The sequence below is a fragment of the Micromys minutus genome (assembly GCF_963924665.1).
Source record: "Micromys minutus genome assembly, chromosome: 13".
Lineage (NCBI taxonomy): Eukaryota > Metazoa > Chordata > Mammalia > Rodentia > Muridae > Micromys > Micromys minutus.
The window spans coordinates 49,020,582-49,038,832 of record NC_137982.1 but is presented as its reverse complement, the minus strand read 5'-3'; the positions used below and the strand labels follow the sequence as shown (position 1 = coordinate 49,038,832).

The 18,251-nt window shown below is 42.8% G+C and overlaps 1 protein-coding gene across 2 annotated transcripts in view; it reads left to right on the top strand.

The window, feature by feature from the left end:
- SESTD1 (SEC14 and spectrin domain containing 1) overlaps nt 1–18,251 on the top strand; it is a 95,073-nt gene that overhangs the window by 62,364 nt on the left and 14,458 nt on the right. For both annotated transcript variants that reach the window (XM_080927729.1, XM_080927730.1), the window contains exons 9-13: nt 694–905; nt 7,101–7,223; nt 14,128–14,322; nt 14,783–14,897; nt 16,148–16,307. In XM_080927729.1, the coding sequence (XP_080783855.1) occupies nt 694–905; nt 7,101–7,223; nt 14,128–14,322; nt 14,783–14,897; nt 16,148–16,307 (805 nt within the window). The remainder of the gene's footprint in view (nt 1–693; nt 906–7,100; nt 7,224–14,127; nt 14,323–14,782; nt 14,898–16,147; nt 16,308–18,251) is intronic.

Sequence of the window (18,251 nt, the reverse complement as noted above, 5' to 3'; positions counted from 1 at the left end):
CAATCGGGATAGTTTATTCTGGGCAGGCAGCCTCGTCATCTTTAAAGTTGCCAGTGTGCCTGTGGCTTTGTCATTTTCTGTGTCAGCTTCTCACGTCTGAGTAAACTCCTGAGCACGCTTGCCGTGTGTAATTCTTCCGCCTGCATGACCTGTTCACTACTCAGTCACTGGTCACAGGCACTCGAGAGTGTTTCGGTTTACTCTGTACGGCTCATACACACTCCCCCAGCGACTCCGAGGATGCATTTGCGTCACTGTCAACTTCTCCTTTAAGTGCTGTGCTTGAGTGGGAAGAGCTGGAACCCCACACATTCTTGAATTAGTAATGAGGATTCTGGAGTGCAATTTTGTCTCACAAAGACAATTTATTGACACATCTTAAGTAATAATCCACCAAGAATCTGATATTTATCAACATATATGGTCTATATTTACTGTGGTGTATAGGGTGTTTGTATTTACACGATTGGCCATTTGTTTCAATATGTTTTCTAGTATATATTAGATAACTGTTCTCACGTGTGTGCACGTACGCAGTTTTCCTACTCAATGGTCTATGAAGTTTCCACTTGTGTTTCATTCCTTATGAGAAGGCAGAAGGACAGGTTTTAAGAGCAGGACTAGGATTTAAAGATCAACCGTAGAGACTGTATTTTTGTGGGCATTAATTACAAGTATCTTTCATTTGTAAAGGGCATGAGTTGTTATCTGAATTACAGCAGCGTCGGTTCAACGGCTCCGATGGCGGGGTCTCGTGGTCTCCTATGGATGACGAACTGCTCGCCCAGCCACAGGTTATGAAGTTGTTAGACTCGCTCCGGGAGCAGTATACGCGCTACCAGGAAGTCTGCAGGCAGCGCAGCAAGCGCACACAGTTAGAGGAGATCCAGCAAAAGGTGATGCAGGTGGGTGTCGGACTGCCCGGCCTCATCCCTGTGCATTCCGGGTGTCTTCCCGATAATGTCTGATGTGTGCCAGGCCTCATCCCTGTGCATTCCGGGTGTCTTCCCAATAATGTCTGACGTGTGCCTGACTGTAGCAAGTCTTTTTTATGTCACATAGAGAACTTCAGAGATTGCAGACTGGATTCATATCTTCATAGGGAGCATCTACACGAAAGTAAAATTATTTCAGTGATGGTGGAATTGATTATTTAACTCACTAAAAAAATGACTTCAAAAACAAGTACTTTAAAAATAAATGCTTTCTGTATTCATTTAATTCATAACATTTGAACTTGGTTGTTTGAGTTACTCTTAATTTCTAAAACTTACTAGACTGTTTACTATCATTGTAAAGTATTCTATTAACATACAAAAGTAATACGCATGATGTAGGTAATTCTAATATTAAATGTACCCATTTATACTATTAGTAAAAACTAATGTACTTATGAAGTTTTAGTTGCTTTTAGGATTGATTTTCATACAGAATATGTCTGAAAATACCACAACAAATATGAGACATTTTTGTTCATTAGATTATGATAGACTTTTATCTCCTGAACAATTAAGAAAATAAACCTTTAAATAATTTTATTCGAAGGAACAAGCTGGCTCAGCTAGAGATATGGCTTAGCAGTAAGAAAGTATACTGTTTCTTGCAGAGGATTTGAGTTCAGTTCCCAGTACCCACTTCAAGGGTCCCAGTTGCCTGTCAACTAGCTGCAGGGGATCTGATGCTCTGTGCCTTTCTGTCATCCACAGGTACCTGTGTGTCTCTGTGGACACCCATGCACACACACACACACACACACACATTCATACACGCAGTACACACACATTCATACACGCAGTACACACACATTTATACACACATAAAAAGAAAACCTTTACAAACACGTGCAAGCAACTTGAAATACTGCAGTGTTCTTTTAAAGATCTAGATTCATTGATTCTAGTAAATATTTAGACATGGTGCTAAATTGTATACAGGCTATAAAACAGATTCAGTTTTGTTTGTTGACAGAGTAAGTAGAATAGCATTAAATATCACAAGGAAAGAAGCAGTGCTTTGGGTGTTTCTAGACTGATGGTTTCTGAGGCTGCTGTGGTCTGGGAAGGCTTAGAGGGAGAGGAGGTAGCAGTTGATTTTATTTTCTAGGAACATGGCAGATTTTGCCACACAGTGAAGAAGGGGGTTCAGGAAGTTGGCAGTTCTTGGTGGCTAGAGAATGGGGTAATAAGGAAGTGATTTGGAGTCTACAGAGTGTCTTATCAATTAACATGTACAGGATCACTTTCAGAAGAAGCAAGGTCTCTAGTACTGTATGTATACTAAGCTAGACTTGTCACGGGAATGTCCAGCCTGCCCTCTGGCCCAGGACAGCAGTGTCACATGGAATAAACTCCTAGGTAACAGGTTGGACACTTTCTGGAATGTGTGTCCCAAGATATCTCATCATCCAGTGTAGCACAGGGAAGCCAAAATGTTGGATGCCCCTGGAGAAAACATTAGCTGACATTCCACATAAAGGCTGAATGTTTAAGCTTTATGGATCGTGCTGTGTTTTCTGCAGTTACAGCTGCTTAGACTTCCATACAGTGTAAGAAATGTGTAAGATTAGGAAATGTATATGATGTGCATGGCCTGTTTTCAGTAAAACTTTATTTTCAAAACAGGTGATGGGCCAGATTTGGCCTGCAGGATATCTATACTTTAGGACCTCTGACTAAATTAGTAAGATATGAAAGGAAGATGAATTCCAGGCAGAAAATTGAGTCTTTTATTAACGTTAGTCACATATAAATTAAAGATGTTTGAGCGTATGTTCAATCGTGGCTTGTTCTGGGTGCTGGTTAGCATGTCACGGCAGTCTGTACTGAATGAGCGTTAGCCTGTACCTTTAACAGCACAGAGAGAACGAGGCACAGATTCTGAACCCAGGTTGTCTGGATCTGGCCTTTCGTCTTCTGAGCAGCTTGGCCTTGGGAGACTGTTCTATGCCCTTGCTTCTTCCTCCACAAAGAGAACAGTTACAGCAATAACAAAGTAACACATCCATTTACTAAGACTTTTAAATGAAGATGCAAAATGATAATTTTATAAGATCCTTAACACCTGATATGTTACAAGTTCTTGCTTTGGGGTTTACACATAGACAAAAGATTGATTGCCACGTGCGTTTTGCTACATAGAGAGGCTCGAAGAAGTTAACGTATTGACACACTTATTTTTGAATGTCCAGTAAAGAGATGAGAGAAAGGAAATGATGATGATGATGATGATATTTATGATGATTGTGATAGTTAACATCATTGTTAAAAACAGATAGATTACAGATAACTACAGCTCCAGGTTTTGTTGTTGTTGATGTTAACTTCTTTTAAAGACAAGGACTCATTTGTAGCCCAGGCAGGCCTTGAGCTCACCATTTTCATTCTCGTTCTCAAGCCTCAGCTTCTTGAATGCTGGCATTGCAGGCACACGTGGCCACACCTGGCTGTTTTCTCTGTGAAGCCGCAAACGTGCTGGTGGACCAATGGTCAGCATGCAGCATTCCCACAGACGTGAGGAAAGATCTAGTTCCCTTGCCAAGCTGGTTATTTAAATGTACCCACAGTAGCGTGTGAGTGGCATGCTGAACACTTGCCATGTGCCAGAGTACCTTGCGTACTTGGGGAGATCATTTTATATAAAGCTAATTGGAAAGCCACATGTCTGTTGATGTTAAATCAGTGAACCCCGAGTTGTCCACTTAGCTGTACTCGATCCACTGAGAACGTAGCACACGAGTGGTGGGTCGCTTCAGTAAACCAAGCGTTAGGTAGTCACCTGGGAATTCTCCATCACAGTTTAAATGGACAGTGTTAGCCTTGGTGGGGAATGCAGAGATTCCCCCATGCTGCTTCTGTGAAGGTGGGAGTTAGGTTTCACATGCTCCTGGGTAAGCAACGGCACCATTTCACTGAAGAGGCTGTGGTGTAGGTGCAGAGTAAGATGCACTCTCGTGTGCACGAGTGCACAGCTGGAGGTTCTCTTCCCAGTCCCCAGACTGTACTGCAGTCTGGCTGCCCTCCTGCTGTAGACCTCGTTTGCGGCCTGACTCACCCTCATGCCAGCCACCTGAGACACAGTGTGGACGGCAATTGGCTTGTGTAAATATTCGCTCACAGGTTTTAAGGACACATCTCCAAGGTTATACTTTGCATCTAAATGTATCAATAACTGTTTGAGGGTTCATATTGTTATAGATTATGTATAAACTGTTTTTAAAGTAAGTTAGCATTCATATTTGACTGAGTGAAGTGTGTATGAAAATTTTATAACACCATTTGGCAAGCCACCATCATTGATGCATTTAAATGGACTTGTTTTCTAGGCCTTGGCCTCAATTTGAATAACGTTATTGGGAACAGTCATACAGTTTCTGCGTCTACCCTATGGCGTTCTATACCGAGAAACACTGGTTTCTGTGCATTAAGGTTGTATGTACTGCTGCTTGTGTGGTTGGCTTTCTGTGTCAGTGAGATGTCTGTCCTTGAGCTGAGGTCATGCTCAAGTTTACGACTCCTCTCCGGTCTATTCTTCAGCTCCCCTTTGTGTCACTGTACTAATGCAGCCGACTGACTACAGGGCAGGAAACTCGGGTCGGGGGTGTCCGGTGATTTAGCTTTCTTGCTGTGTAGAAGGTAAAAGGGCAAGAGTTTTAGGAGAAGTAGGGCAGCGTAGGAACCCATGAGGACAAGTTCACGTTCCTGTTTAAGTATCAGCAAGCAGCAGCCAGTGTGAGTTGAGTTCTGCCTTCACCTTAAATATGGCACATGGGGCTACTGCCGGGGTACGGCAGGCAATGTGTAAGACTTGTCATGGTAGATGGTGTTTGTAAGTCTCAGCCTCCGTGCTTCCCCACCCTCCCTGGGGTCTAGCTCTTGTCCTCTCAGGCTCGATGGTTTGTCTCTCATCTGTATTTTCCCAAGAGGCTTGTACGTTTCTTAAGAAAGTGTGGGGCTTAACTAAAACAGGGAGCAGTACTAGGTGTCTTAGGTTTACCAACTGGCATGTCCAGAAAGCAGCCTGGTACACTTTTGTCAAAGTAATTGTGGGAACAGAGCTGGGATAACAACTGGCACCTGCTCATGTCTCCTCTGTGAAAGTGACACCATCCAGTGAAGTAAAGCAGGTCCTAGAGCCCTGCTCCCATAAAGACGCTCAGGTGAGAGACGGAAGACGTTGAGGACCAGACCCTGTGGTCGTATTGATCCCTAAAGCAAACATTTATATTTTAGTGCAGTAGAGTATAAGATAAAAAGACAGAGAGATCACAGAAGACCCTACATATGTAATAAACAGACATTTGCAGTGTGTTCTGTACTGCTAATAACTGTATGGACAGATTTCTTTTTAGATGGCAGGAGTATTTCCAGAACAATAGTTTATGTTCCTTGCAAAGGTTATTGGAAAATACAATTAAAACTTACTATTGGTTGTTGTGGATAGAAGCAAGTATTTTACAGGACTGATTTACACATTAGTCATTAGCATTTTTATCATTGGACATGAAAGGCCCAATGGACATATTTCCAAGGAAGTAAGACAAAATTAGAGTAAAAACTATATATGACTACTGTGTATTTTTCATATAATCATGTACCCATGCAACAACAGAGTTTTGAACAGAGATACAATAGCTGTACATCTTAGGGTGAATGGATTGATTGACTGGATAGTTGGAGAGAGGCAGGCAAAGGGGTGGCCTGCTTAAAACGTGGTTTGTAAACTTATTAAAAATCATCGTAGTTAGTTAGCACTTGGAAAATCACTCCAGTAGTGAGAAGTGAAAATCACAAGATAGAAACTACTTGGATCTTAGGAGTTGGCTGAAGCAAATACATCTAGAATGACACAGGAAAGCTGCTTTGAAAATGAACGGGACATACACATGGTTTCCTATGTTGTACATTTATGTAATTATAAAAAAGATTGCTTAAGCACTTAAAACTGAGTGTGTCCATCCCGTGCACTGTGCACTGTGAGGTAGGGGCTATCCCAGCAAGCAAAGGTAGCATCTGCATCCCTTGGTGAGAACTGTCCTAAGGTTAGGTTTAAGTCACTGGACATCTAGTCTGGGACTCTGTTGTAACTTAGCAACAGGTGACGCTCGGTGGTATTGTTCTTCCTCTGTTTTACTAGAATTCCTTAGCAGCAAGTGCACAGGAAGAGTTAGCAGGACCTCCCTCGTGAGTCGGGTTGTTACTCTGCCCTCCAAGCACCTGGTTACGAGGATGTAACCAGCACTACTTGGTAATGTTGTTCTACTGAAACTGTCCCAGGCTCAGGTCTTAACTGTTCGTATCTCGTACAGTCCAGTGACTCACAATGGAGCATGGACTTTTGATGTCAGAGTGACTCATCTACCCCAGATGGTTCTTGCCTTCTTATATCTGCTCTGACACCTCGGGTGAGCGGTGGGTCCCATCATCCTGGCAAACTGTAGATCTCCCTGAGTTTGTGGGGGCTTCTCAGAAGTCTAGGTGTTTAGTTGATCCTAGGAAGACACCTAGAACATATTAAAGCAGTCTTATCCTTCAGCCTGTTACCAAAGCAAGCAGGTAGTATTTGAACTCTGTTACCTGAGTGCTTTTAAGGCTTTGGAAAGAACATTCTGCTGAGTCATTACATGTGTCCTTAGGTTTTTTCAATAATATATTGTCACCTTGGACAAGTTGCTTAACTGCCAAAACTCGGTTTTCCGAAGTGTTGGTTAAAACCTTTGACCAATGTCACTTTTGATGTCTTCCCCAACTCAAAACCTGGAAGTTCTGGGTCTCTTATTATAAGTGAAATCTAACCCTTTTTAATAGAAGCATCCCAGTGTTTACTTTGTTGGTTTCTGGTTTGTTTCTTACCTCAGCCTGGCAGACAGTCAGATAGCCGAAAGCTGAGTGTTAGCTAGTGTTCGTTTTTCCTAATTTAGGTCTCTGGTAATTCCACATGAGACATTTACTGCAAGTGATTTTTAAAATATTTAATAGATATTTAAATAGGATTTGAATAATTTAACTTATAAACATTTGAAGAATTCAGGAATTTGGGGACGGGAAACTAATGAGAATGAAAATTTGAAGAGCTTTTGGTTATTTCCATCTCTTCATTTGTAGGTTGTGAACTGGCTTGAAGGGCCTGGATCGGAGCAGCTGAGAGCACAGTGGGGCATCGGAGACTCCATCAGGGCTTCCCAGGCCCTGCAGCAGAAGCACGAGGAGATCGAGAGCCAGCACAGTGTGAGGAGCTTTCCCTCCGCAAGATGCAGTGTGGTCTGCCGCGGGCATCACTAGGAGCTGGGTGGGACTGAGCACGCGCCCAGTAGCTTCCAATGTTGGTATAGGGCACAGAGTGCTTATGTTGAGTTCTTAGAGGTCTGAAAGTATAGCTAGTACACACTCAGTGCTAGTGTGGGCCTGAGTCCCCTACAGATCCATTACTTTGCTAAAGAAGCACAATTTGGATGATGTTCGCAGAGTCAGCAGAAAGGTGATGTAAAGATGGAAACTTTTGGTTTTAATATATTTCCTGTGTGAGTACACTGTCACTGTCTTCAGACACACCAGAGGAGGGCATCTGATTCTATTATAGATGGTTATGAGCCACCGTGTGGTTGCTGGGATTTGAACTCAGGACCTCTGGAAGAGCAGTTCGTACTCTTAACCACCGAGCCATCTCTCCAGCCCTGAATAATGGGTTTCATTGTGAAATTTTTATAATTGTATATCAGATACTCTGATCATACTCACTTCCCCTTTAAGGTCGTCAATTGTCACGACCCCTTCCCCATCCCGTTTCTCCCTACTCCCTTTCCTTTTCCAAATGGCACTTCTGAAGTCCTCAGAGAGAGGAGCCTTCACTGCTCCACTGGGAGTATATGCTGAGAGCCGGGCCACAGCCATTGTTAAACACGGGATATTAAATATACATCGGGTGATAAATTAATCCCTAAGCTGTTGTGGAGAATAATGGCTGAAAAAAATGTTAAAACTTAATTCGGTGTTGTCTGGGTTCTGCTGTGGGGCAGTCAGCCTGGCCTCATGTGAAAGCCACACCCAGTCTGGAAGGAAGGCCCTCTGTTTTCTCAGGCCACGTCATTCACATCAATTTTAAGTGGACTGAATGAAAAATTGAAAGAATTAACATTGAATCTGTTAATTTGCATCTTCTTACAATATCTTCAAAACCTGGTCAGTAATAATAATGTCGAAGTCATAAGAAACTTACAAATGAAATCTTATAATTGAAAATATATATGTTTTAATGGATTTTACAGTTTCCAACATGGACCTCTCTTTTATGGTTAAAGGAAGTTGTCATGGATAATTTATATTTAAGTTATAAGCCTTATATATGTTCCTGGAGTTATAATCTTTTTAATTCTCTTGGTTAGTTTTACATGATACAGTGCTGATTAGTTTGTTTCTGGCTTGGGTTTTATTATTTTTTGGTGTTGGTTTGGTTTGCAGGAACTATGTGTATTATTACGGCATTGCCAAAGTCTATAACTTGTTTGCTTATCTAGTTCTTGAAATCAATATGTGGCATAGAACATTCCTGACTTTATCCGAGAGAACTTAGTCATGCAAGACTCTTAGTGAGGGTTTGTGATGTGAGGATCTAAAGGTATTTGTGTTTTGTTATTTTAAAAAGAAACCAAGAAAAACACTTGTAGGTAGAAAATGGGCATACATATCATATGTAAGTTTACATTAGATTAAAAACACATTGTGTGTTTCATGAAGTATTGATAAAGGTGCAGATTACACAGAGAGACACGCCTGTGTCACACTTTATTTCCAAGATCATTAAGTGACTTTAAAGAAGCAATGTGCGAACGGGGCTTGTGCACGTCAGCATATTTTTGTGTGCTGAAATGTTTGCAGAACTTTTAAACTAGAAAGGACCACCAGCTAGCGTGGGGATATCTAAGTGGGGATTGCACAGATGCCACCCAGTGTTTTCACTGCAGACACTGCTGACAGACCATGCATGCTTTACTGGTGTCGTAGTGGGTGTCTGGGCCCCAGGTGGTCCTTTCTATGTTTCCTTAGAGAAAGCACTGGATCCCATGAATAAATGTAAGAGGCAGCATGCTCCTGTGTATGTCCTAATTCTTACGCCGTTGGGACCTGAGGACTTGCATAGACAAGTCGGCATCTTCACTCCTCGTCCTCAGGGAAGCGCTGAAGTCATATGTGCTGTTCGGGATTCACTGTGTGACTGGGAATGTGGAAAGACTGGGTGTGAGTCTGGATTAAATGGAGTCAGCGCAGGTTAGGAACAGCTGAAGCTTAGTGGATGTGGACTCTTATTATTTTGTTCGGTTGTACTTCTTTAGATTTGAAATTCTCCCTTGTAAAGTTTAAAAAGAGGATTGTGGTGTTTTAGCCAATAGGTGGCGCTGCACTGTTGTCATGTGAAGAGGTTGGTTGATAATAAATGTGCTAGTTTATGATATTTAAGGTTCTAATAGTATTTTATTCAAGGCTTTCTTAACCGAGTGTGGCACAGCACACACTTACAGAGAATTACCCTAACTCTGAGGCCCATTTGGTCAACATAGCCAGTTCTAGACTATCCAGGACTACATAGTGAGACTCCATTTAAATCAACAAACCAGTCAACCAAACCCCCAATAACACAATTTAAACTCTTGTTTTTTCTTTGTAAATAAGATCCAACTGTTGGAAGCATTCATTGGTGTTTTTTGGGACTTAGGAAGTAATGACAAAATTGAGCATAGATAGAATTTGGAAATGTTGAGTAAACCATTTGCATTCAATTACAATGTCAAGCATTAAATTTCAAATTTCACATAGACGCATAAAGGAAAATTGAACTAAAGCTCAGTTTGTCTGGCTGTTTCGGATTAATGTGAAGAAGAATGAGGTTCTACTGACATGCAGTGAGGGAATATGATCTAGAAATCCATTCAGCTCTTTTAGTACAGCAGAGAAAATGATGAGGAACACGGCAGTGGTTATAGAATCTGATAACAAATTTTAAAATATCTTAGTTGAATCTGGGTTTGGCATTGCATACCTGTAATCTCAGAACTTTGAGGCAGGAGAATTACAAATTGGAAGACTCCTTCTCTCAAAGCATTCAAAAAAATTTTTAAAAAAAAAAAAACTTAGTTCAATGCAAGTCTTTTGTAGGTTGATAGAAGCAAGTGAAGCGGGAATCCTGTGGTAGGAGTATAGGGTACGGTCGGTGAAGCCTTTTTAGCATCGGTCAGTCTCCTGGCCACAGACGGAGGCCACATGTCCTGGTGTGTACCATCTAATAGGAACCAGTAGTATGGGTGTGCTTAACAAATCAAGACATGTTTCCTCTTGATACACCCTGTGTGAGGATCACCATGGTAACCTGACCTGGTAGTGTTTCTTTCATCTGCATTAGGATGTTTGTTTCTGGTACAGCTATTGTGGATACTCAGCATCCAGCTATGCCCCACTGCACGTACACTGATAGCTAAGACCTGACTGTCTTAGTGCTGCAGATAAGACACTCAAGCTCATTGGCTGACTGTCTTAGTGCTGCAGATAAGACACTCAAGCTCATTGGCTGACTGTCTTAGTGCTGCAGATAAAACACTTAAGCTCATTGGCTGACTGTCTTAGTGCTGCAGATAAAACACTTAAGCTCATTGGCTGACTGTCTTAGTGCTGCAGATAAGACACTCAAGCTCATTGGCTGACTGTCTTAATGCTGCACAGAAGACACTCAAGCTCATTGGCTGACTGTCTTAGTGCTGCAGATAAAACACTTAAGCTCATTGGCTGACTGTCTTAGTGCTGCACAGAAGATACTCAAGCTCATTAGCCAATTAAGTCTTCCTTCAAGCCCCAAATCTTGTGCATTTTCATTTCACTATACTAAATCATTTTTCATGCACAGATGTACAAGCTGGATAGATCAGGGTGAATGAGAGGTAGTCTGCTCACCTGAGGGCACATACGCCGTACACCCCCTCTTTTGTAGGAATAAACATTTTAATTACTTTTAAGTACATATTATAGACAAACCAGGTCCTCCGTGACTCATCCTAGACAGGCTGATGGGTCTTTAGGACAACCTCAGTTATGTAAATCAGTAAAATCTGTATCTCTAACCAAGGTATTGATTTTTGAGACACACCAGTCCTTGGTGAGGTCACAAGAACCTGTATTCGCTGGGGCCCACTGAAGAGTTTAAACCTTCTGATAAGCACCAAGCCAAGTGACGCTTGAAGTTCTCAGTGAGAATTATTTTCTAGAAGGCTGACCCCTTCGTTTATTGCTTTGCTAGCATCATTGCAACTTCTTTTTCAGGAAGTAAGACACACTTCTTAGAATACTAACTAAATTTCTAAGTGCTATAAATAATACAGTGAAATCACATTCTGTTTGAGAACATATCAATTTTCCTCCCTGATTCTTTTCACATTAAAACAGCCATTCTTGGGCTGGCGAGAAGGTGCCTGCTGCCAGGCCTAATGAGCTGAGCTGTGTCCTCTGTACTCATGTGTGGAAGGAGAGAAACTGCTCCTGAAAGTTGTCCTCTGACCCGCCCCCCATGCTGCACATTAACACTCGCCCTACATGCACACTTCTCATATGCATTACTATGCTGTTCTTAGTTATATTAACCCAAAAATTTTCAGACATTGCCAAAAATCATCTTATTAACTATTTAATTTAATATCAAGTGTGCAGTGTCTATTACATTTTGTATATTTATTCAGTGTTTGTTAATCATGTGCATTGTTCTGAGTCCTCAAGTTGTAGCAAAGTCTGAGCATATAGAATTTACAGTGAAGTCAGGAGAGATGGGGTAGAGAGCAGTGGAGAGGTGTGGTGTTGAGACAAGGCTTCTCTGAGGAGATGGCACTTAGTCCCCGAACCTTTAAATGTGGTGAAGGGGCATTCAAGCTCAGGACACTTGACGCAGACAATTCGGTGCTGATGCAGAAGCATGATGGGGCGGGATGCTGGTGTTGCCAGGGAACTGGACAGCAAGGTGTTGAGGGCCAGCCTGTAGCGGGACTGTAGGATGCCTTTCACCCATAGAAAGAAAGAAACTAAAGCCACTTCGAAGCACCTTTGAGCATAGACTGGTGTGGCGTGTGAGTTATCGGTAAGAAAGATGGAAGACTAGAGACTATGGAAGGAGGGAGACACAGACCATGAGATGTCGAGTTCACGGAGTGGAGCCAGCGGCACGTGTGGGAGGAGGAGAGCCATGGGAAGGTTCTAGTGAGCCTGATGTGACTGCTTTCAGAAGAATGGTAGTACAAAATTAGGAGAAATTCAAACGGGAAAAGGAAGTGAGAGAGAAAATGAGTATTGAGAACTCCTACAGGGAAGGGGTGTGTGTTGTAGACATGCATTTATGTACAGGCGTGCATAGATTCATGCTCACGTGTGCACGTATGCATGTATGCATGATTTAACTTAAAACATATTAAAATGTAGACAACCTAGAATGTGCTTTTAAATATATTTCAGCTGAAGTACATGCTGATAAATAATCCAATTGAAAAGGCCTCATTGGGTAATATAGCCTAAGGGTAGAGGCAGAGGCATGTGTAGTGGGCTGTGTGCAGTGGGCTGTGTGCAGTGGGCTGTGTGCAGTGGGCTGTGTGCAGTGGGCTGTGTGCAGTGGGCTGGCTGCAGAGGCAGAGGTGGGTGCTGCAGTGGACTGGGGACAACTGCTCACAGGGTGCAGGCTGCAGAGAGCTCACAGGGCTCTCAATGGGGACAGGAGGCTTCTGCTTCTTCCAGTGAAGCAAGGAGTAAGAGCTTAGGAACTGTGTTCTCTCCCATCCCGTGTGTGCTCGGTACGTGGGAGGTGAGAGTGTGTGCAGGTTGTGAAACCTGACGAGAGAGCATGAAAGGGGAAACAGGGTTCTGAGAGTCCAGCACGATACATGTAATGGAACAGTGGAAAGGAGTGCTTGTGTGAGTGTGTGTGTGTATTTTGGGGGGGCACAGTGCCAGGGTAATGTAGTTAAAAAGGAGAAAAGAAAAAATATAATTTTTCTTTGAGAAAGGCACAGCAGAATAAGGCCCAATATTGTGTATGCCAACCTTAAAAACAAATAATGAAACTTTGAGGTCTTTGATATGATCAAGACAAAAAGTGGGATATATACATGTGTCCTGCCATTCACCACCCAACAGTGTGGAGGGGGCTGGCACCGAAAAAGTACCTGTCTTTATGTTGCATAAGCCTTGATTGATACGATGTTGGGAAGCTGTATAATCTGTGGAACCTCTGTCTTATGTGTTCTGCTACTGCTGTCATTGTATAGCAGGTGGCTGGCATCGTCACAGTAGCAGAAAAGCCTGTCTCTGGCAGTGAGGAGAACACGTGTAGAAGGAAGCATGGCATGGATCTAGACGGAAGTGTGAGTCTGTGACCTAGGGTAGAGGAAGGAACAGGACGCTGCCGAGTTTGGACAGTAAACCTGCAGACAGGGTTTGGACGCCACAGGGCTGTATTGTGAGCACGCTGAAGGAGGACAGTTGGAGTCAGCACCCGGAGGTCAGAGAATGAGATTCATTTGTGAAATTGAGGTTCAGGGAGCTGTATAGTTGCAGGCTGTCAGCTTTTGTGGTGTCTATGATAGGCCAGTGAGATAAAGTGAGAACAACACAGTTCAGAAGGGAATCAGGGAATCAAAGAGACAAATTCAGGAGTTGGTGTTGGTAGACGTCTGTGTGGTGGAAACGTTGAGAAGAGACAGGCTTTGTGGCACCCTCTGTGGATGAGGGACCTGGCAGGGAGACATTCAAATTCAGCAGCATGCACTGAGGCAGTGGTGGGGTTTCGGGGCGGGGGGAAACAAGAACAGTCTAGTACTGACGAGGAATGGGCCTACCTTTGAACTCACCCTGGTCTTGTGGGATATTCTTGATAAAAACTATAGTTGGTTTGGGAAAACTTCAGGGGCCCCTGGGGTTTGAAGAAGGGGCCATTTAGAAGGCCCAGAAAAGACTGGAATTTGGGGGTTACAGTGGAAGGATTTGATGATTGTGGACTTGTTCTCTATTTAAATAATTCTGATTTGCAAAATTTTCTGTTTCTCTTCCTGAGAAATTATAAATAGTGCTCCAGGAGTAAGTCTGGCCTTTGCTTTGTGATACCCCGTTGCAGGAGTGGTTCGCAGTATACGTGGAGCTTAACCAGCAGATTGCAGCACTCCTAAACGCTGGAGACGAGGAGGATCTTGTGGAGTTGAAGTCTCTACAGCAACAGCTTAGTGACGTTTGCTATCGACAGGCCAGCCAGCTAGAATTTAGGCAAAATCTCCTGCAGGCAGCTTTGGAATTTCATGGTGTGGCCCAAGATGTGAGTACCTGCTCCGATTCCTTTCCCTGTTTCCAAATAATCCAAACAATCTGTACAAAACTTTCATAGGTTTGCATGCCCCATGATGACTTTTCTGGGACAGGAATTTTCTGGTAGAGGTAATGAAATGAATTGCTTTAAGTTATTTCGTTGTTTTGTGTGATTGAGCCCATTTAAGTAGAGTATTCTAAGCTTGTAGTTCACTTTTATGGTTTCTCAGTACATCTTTTTGTAGCATAGCCGGAAGTGGAACCATCAATAACTTCCTGCGTTCTGCTGATCTTCCTGGTGCATGCACCCACGTGTCCCGTCTTTAGACAACACGCTTTCTGATTTCTCATCCTTACCTTTGAACTGCTTAGTCTTTCCGAGAGTGTTTGTGAGACCTCGCCGCTCATTGAAGACTTGAGATGCCGGTTACATCAGGTTGTCTTTGTCCCTCTTTGTCTCCCTGCTTTAGTTGTCTCAGCAGTTGGACGGCTTATTAGGGATGTTGTGCGTGGACGTAGCACCAGCTGATGGAGCGTCGATTCAGCAGACTTTAAAACTGCTGGAGGAGAAGCTGAAAAGTGTGGGTAAGCAGATCTTAAAAATGCTGAAACCAGAGTTCTTTGTAAAAACGTTACCATGGTTAGACAGTTTATATAGTGGACTAATTATCATTTTCAGTGAACACAGAAACATAGTATTGAAAGGTTTCATTCCCATGAAGGGTTATAATTTATCCTGAAACGTTTATTTTCTGTGTGATTGTTTAGTCCTGTCTTCTTTGGGCCTTTACTTTCTGTGACTCAGTCAAACTACAGGTGCTGTGTCTTGTGCACTGCAGGGACAGCTACGGATAAAGCGTGCAGAAACTGGACTTAGTTTTCAGTGTTGCATCGCAAACCCTGAGTCCCAAACTGTTCTTTTCTGTGGTTTGGTTGTGTTTGTTGCTGTATTCTAACCACGAGGGGAAAATAGTTGGTTTGATTCTTTGTACTGTGTGTCCACACTGGGGATAATCTCCAAGGGAAGCGTGGTCCAGTCTCCTAACCCATTCCCTGTGTGTGCCGCCATGGGAAACAGTGAGCATCCTAGCTGGATTTAAACTGAGGGCGCTCTACAGAAGGGGGTGGAGAAGATACGGAGCAGTGAGGCAGTAGAAGGTGAAGACACGATTGAATCAAGTTAATGCATTACGAAAACAACTTCAGGGAATTAGTTTAAAAAGCATTTTTTTGTATTGACATTTTACTTGCTTACAGCCTTTGTTAATGGACAATATGCATAATGCTATTTAATATTTCATATGCCAACTGTGCTTTTAAAGTATCAAAAGTTTTCTTGAGCCACACTTCATCTGAAAAGAGAATTCCTATGCACATATCTAATTTGGAGTCTACATCTTGAACCGTGTTTCCCATGGCACGTGAGCTGCAGCGGCCCACGTCATAGTGTTCATCCTTTTACTTTGATCATACATTGGAAATAATTTTGTAATCTCACAGATATTACAAATTTTTAAATAAAATATGTGCACCAGTTCCCTAAAAAATGGAATACAAAAGCTAACAGGAAAAACAGAAAATCATATTTGTCGAAATAGGGATCCTCATACTTTGAGTTTTTAAAAAAGTCATTTGTGCAGATTTGTGCTTTGGTGGTACCATTGAGGAAGAGTTGTCACAGTGGGAGAGAGCTCCACTTTAAGCCCCATTTAGAGGGTCTGTTGCTTGAGATAGCCAGAGGTCTGCATCCTGACATGTCACTGTCTAAAGCCTGCGTGTCTAACTGTGGGGGAAACACCCTTGTTGGAGACTCAATCCAGTGTTGTTTGTTTTAGATGTGGGATTGCAAGGCTTACGAGAAAAAGGTCAAGGTCTCCTGGATCAGATCTCCAATCAGGCTTCCTGGGCCTATGGCAAGGATGTAACTATTGAAAATAAAGAAAACGTGGACCACATCCAAGGAGTGATGGAAGACATGCAGCTTAGGAAACAAAGGCAAAGTTTCCATGTTAATGCTAAATTTATCAAGATAACATGATACTAAGATAAAAGTTAAATACTCTATATTTCGCAAACTCAAATCTCTTACCTGTTATATGCTATAGTAGGTTTGAGGTGAGTGTGATAATTTCTATATAATTGTTCTGACAACTAATGCTAATTAATTAGATGAAGAGGTGTCTCATCCTTTTACTTGGTTGTAAGGTTTTTAGTTATTCTCAGATACTCATATCTGCTTTAAGATGTGTTTTTTCTGTTTTCTGTTAACTTAGAGTTCTGCTAAGTCTTACCTAGTTGTTCCTGTATCTTTTTCTTATGCCGTACATACATTATTGTGTTGGCTTTGTTTCCCTTGGGACCAACAGGAACTCAGGGCTTTAGAGTTGTCCCTCACAGTGGGTCGTATGAGATCTTTACATTGCAGTTCATAACAGCAAATTTACAGTTAGGAAGTAGCAACGCAGTAATTTGAGGTTGGGGTCACGACAACATGAGGAACGGTATTAAAGGGTCACAGCATTAGGAAGGCTGAGGACCACTGCCCAGAGACTCAACCTATAATAGTGATCTGGAAGTGTTGGAAAGTAAAGGGTAAAGTCACAGAGGCAAGAATAGGCGCAGATAGGTAATCTGGCGTGGCTTATGGAATATGGCACATCTGCAAACTTAAGTCATGGGAAGTTTTATAGAGTCACAGGGCAGGGGGTCCCTTTGTACCCTGCCTTCTCGCAGGGTCCTTCCAGCCAGCCTCTAGGGTGAGTCCGTGTTTGTGCATTGGCTTCTCTGACACTCTCCTGTCTTCTCACACTACTGATGTTTCTCCTCCACCCTGGTCCTGGCTCCTGTGAGTGCTTAGGTCTCCGGTAAGAGATAATAATTGTGCACACAGAGCTGGCGTGGGCGGCTGGCTAGCTCCAGCCACCGTCTTCCAGTGGCACCGTTTGTCCTCACAGCTCATGTGCAGGTGTGACCTGTGCTCCTTTCTTCTCTGCACTGTTTCCTCCTTTCTGCCCTCACAACTCCTGTCTGTTTCTTGTTCTAGTGTCAGTAACTTCTATCTGCTGTATCTCATAAATGCTACATCTTGGAAAAATCGGGGAATGTTTGGACCTGGCCCACTTGATTCTAAGTGGCAATGGCCACATTGCTGTTGTTGCTCTGAAAATCAGTGACATCTGTGTCAAAGCTCCCTCTTGGCTCCACCCCTTCTGCTCTCTCTTTCTGTTGCCAAAGTTGTGATGTCCAGGGCTCGTGGGTCTCACTTTCCTCTCTGAGTGAGCCCTGCATACACAGGCTTGCTAGTTCTCAAGGGCTCTCGACTCAGGATACCACCAGAGGACCTCTAGGTAAATCTGCCATTTTCCCTTCAAACCATCAGATTCCTCCCCCCAACCCCTCAAACTTTGCTCTGTTTCCTAGTTTCCTGTCAAGTTGCTGTCAGCTACCAAATTTAGAATTTATCTTTTAGAATTTATCTCTTAGAATAATCTTCCTGTTCTCTTACACCCAGTCAGATGCCCAACATTTATTCTTTCCTTCCTTGGGCCTTGCATCAGGTTGCAGCAGACAAGAGTAATCTACTGACCAGAATCAGGTGAAGCCACTGGGTCTCCTTCTGTTATTAGAATAGCGAGGCGTTCACATTTCTTTATTTTCGCCTCCGCACCTTTTCCAGGTCTGACCACCACTGCTATGTCCTGTCCTTACATGCCACGTATGTTTAAAGCCAGGAAAGAGTGCACTTCCATCTTCGAAAACAAAAAAGGCATCTAGACAGCACACTCTTGGCAGTGGGGTCTAGACAACATTTACCAAACACTGAGGAAAGTTCTCAGTTCTCATTATAAAAAGCACGATCAGGTATCAGCTGCTGCAGCAATGAAGTGAGGTAGAATCCTGCAGAGGGCTTGAATGTTTTCCTAAAAGACGTCCTCCACT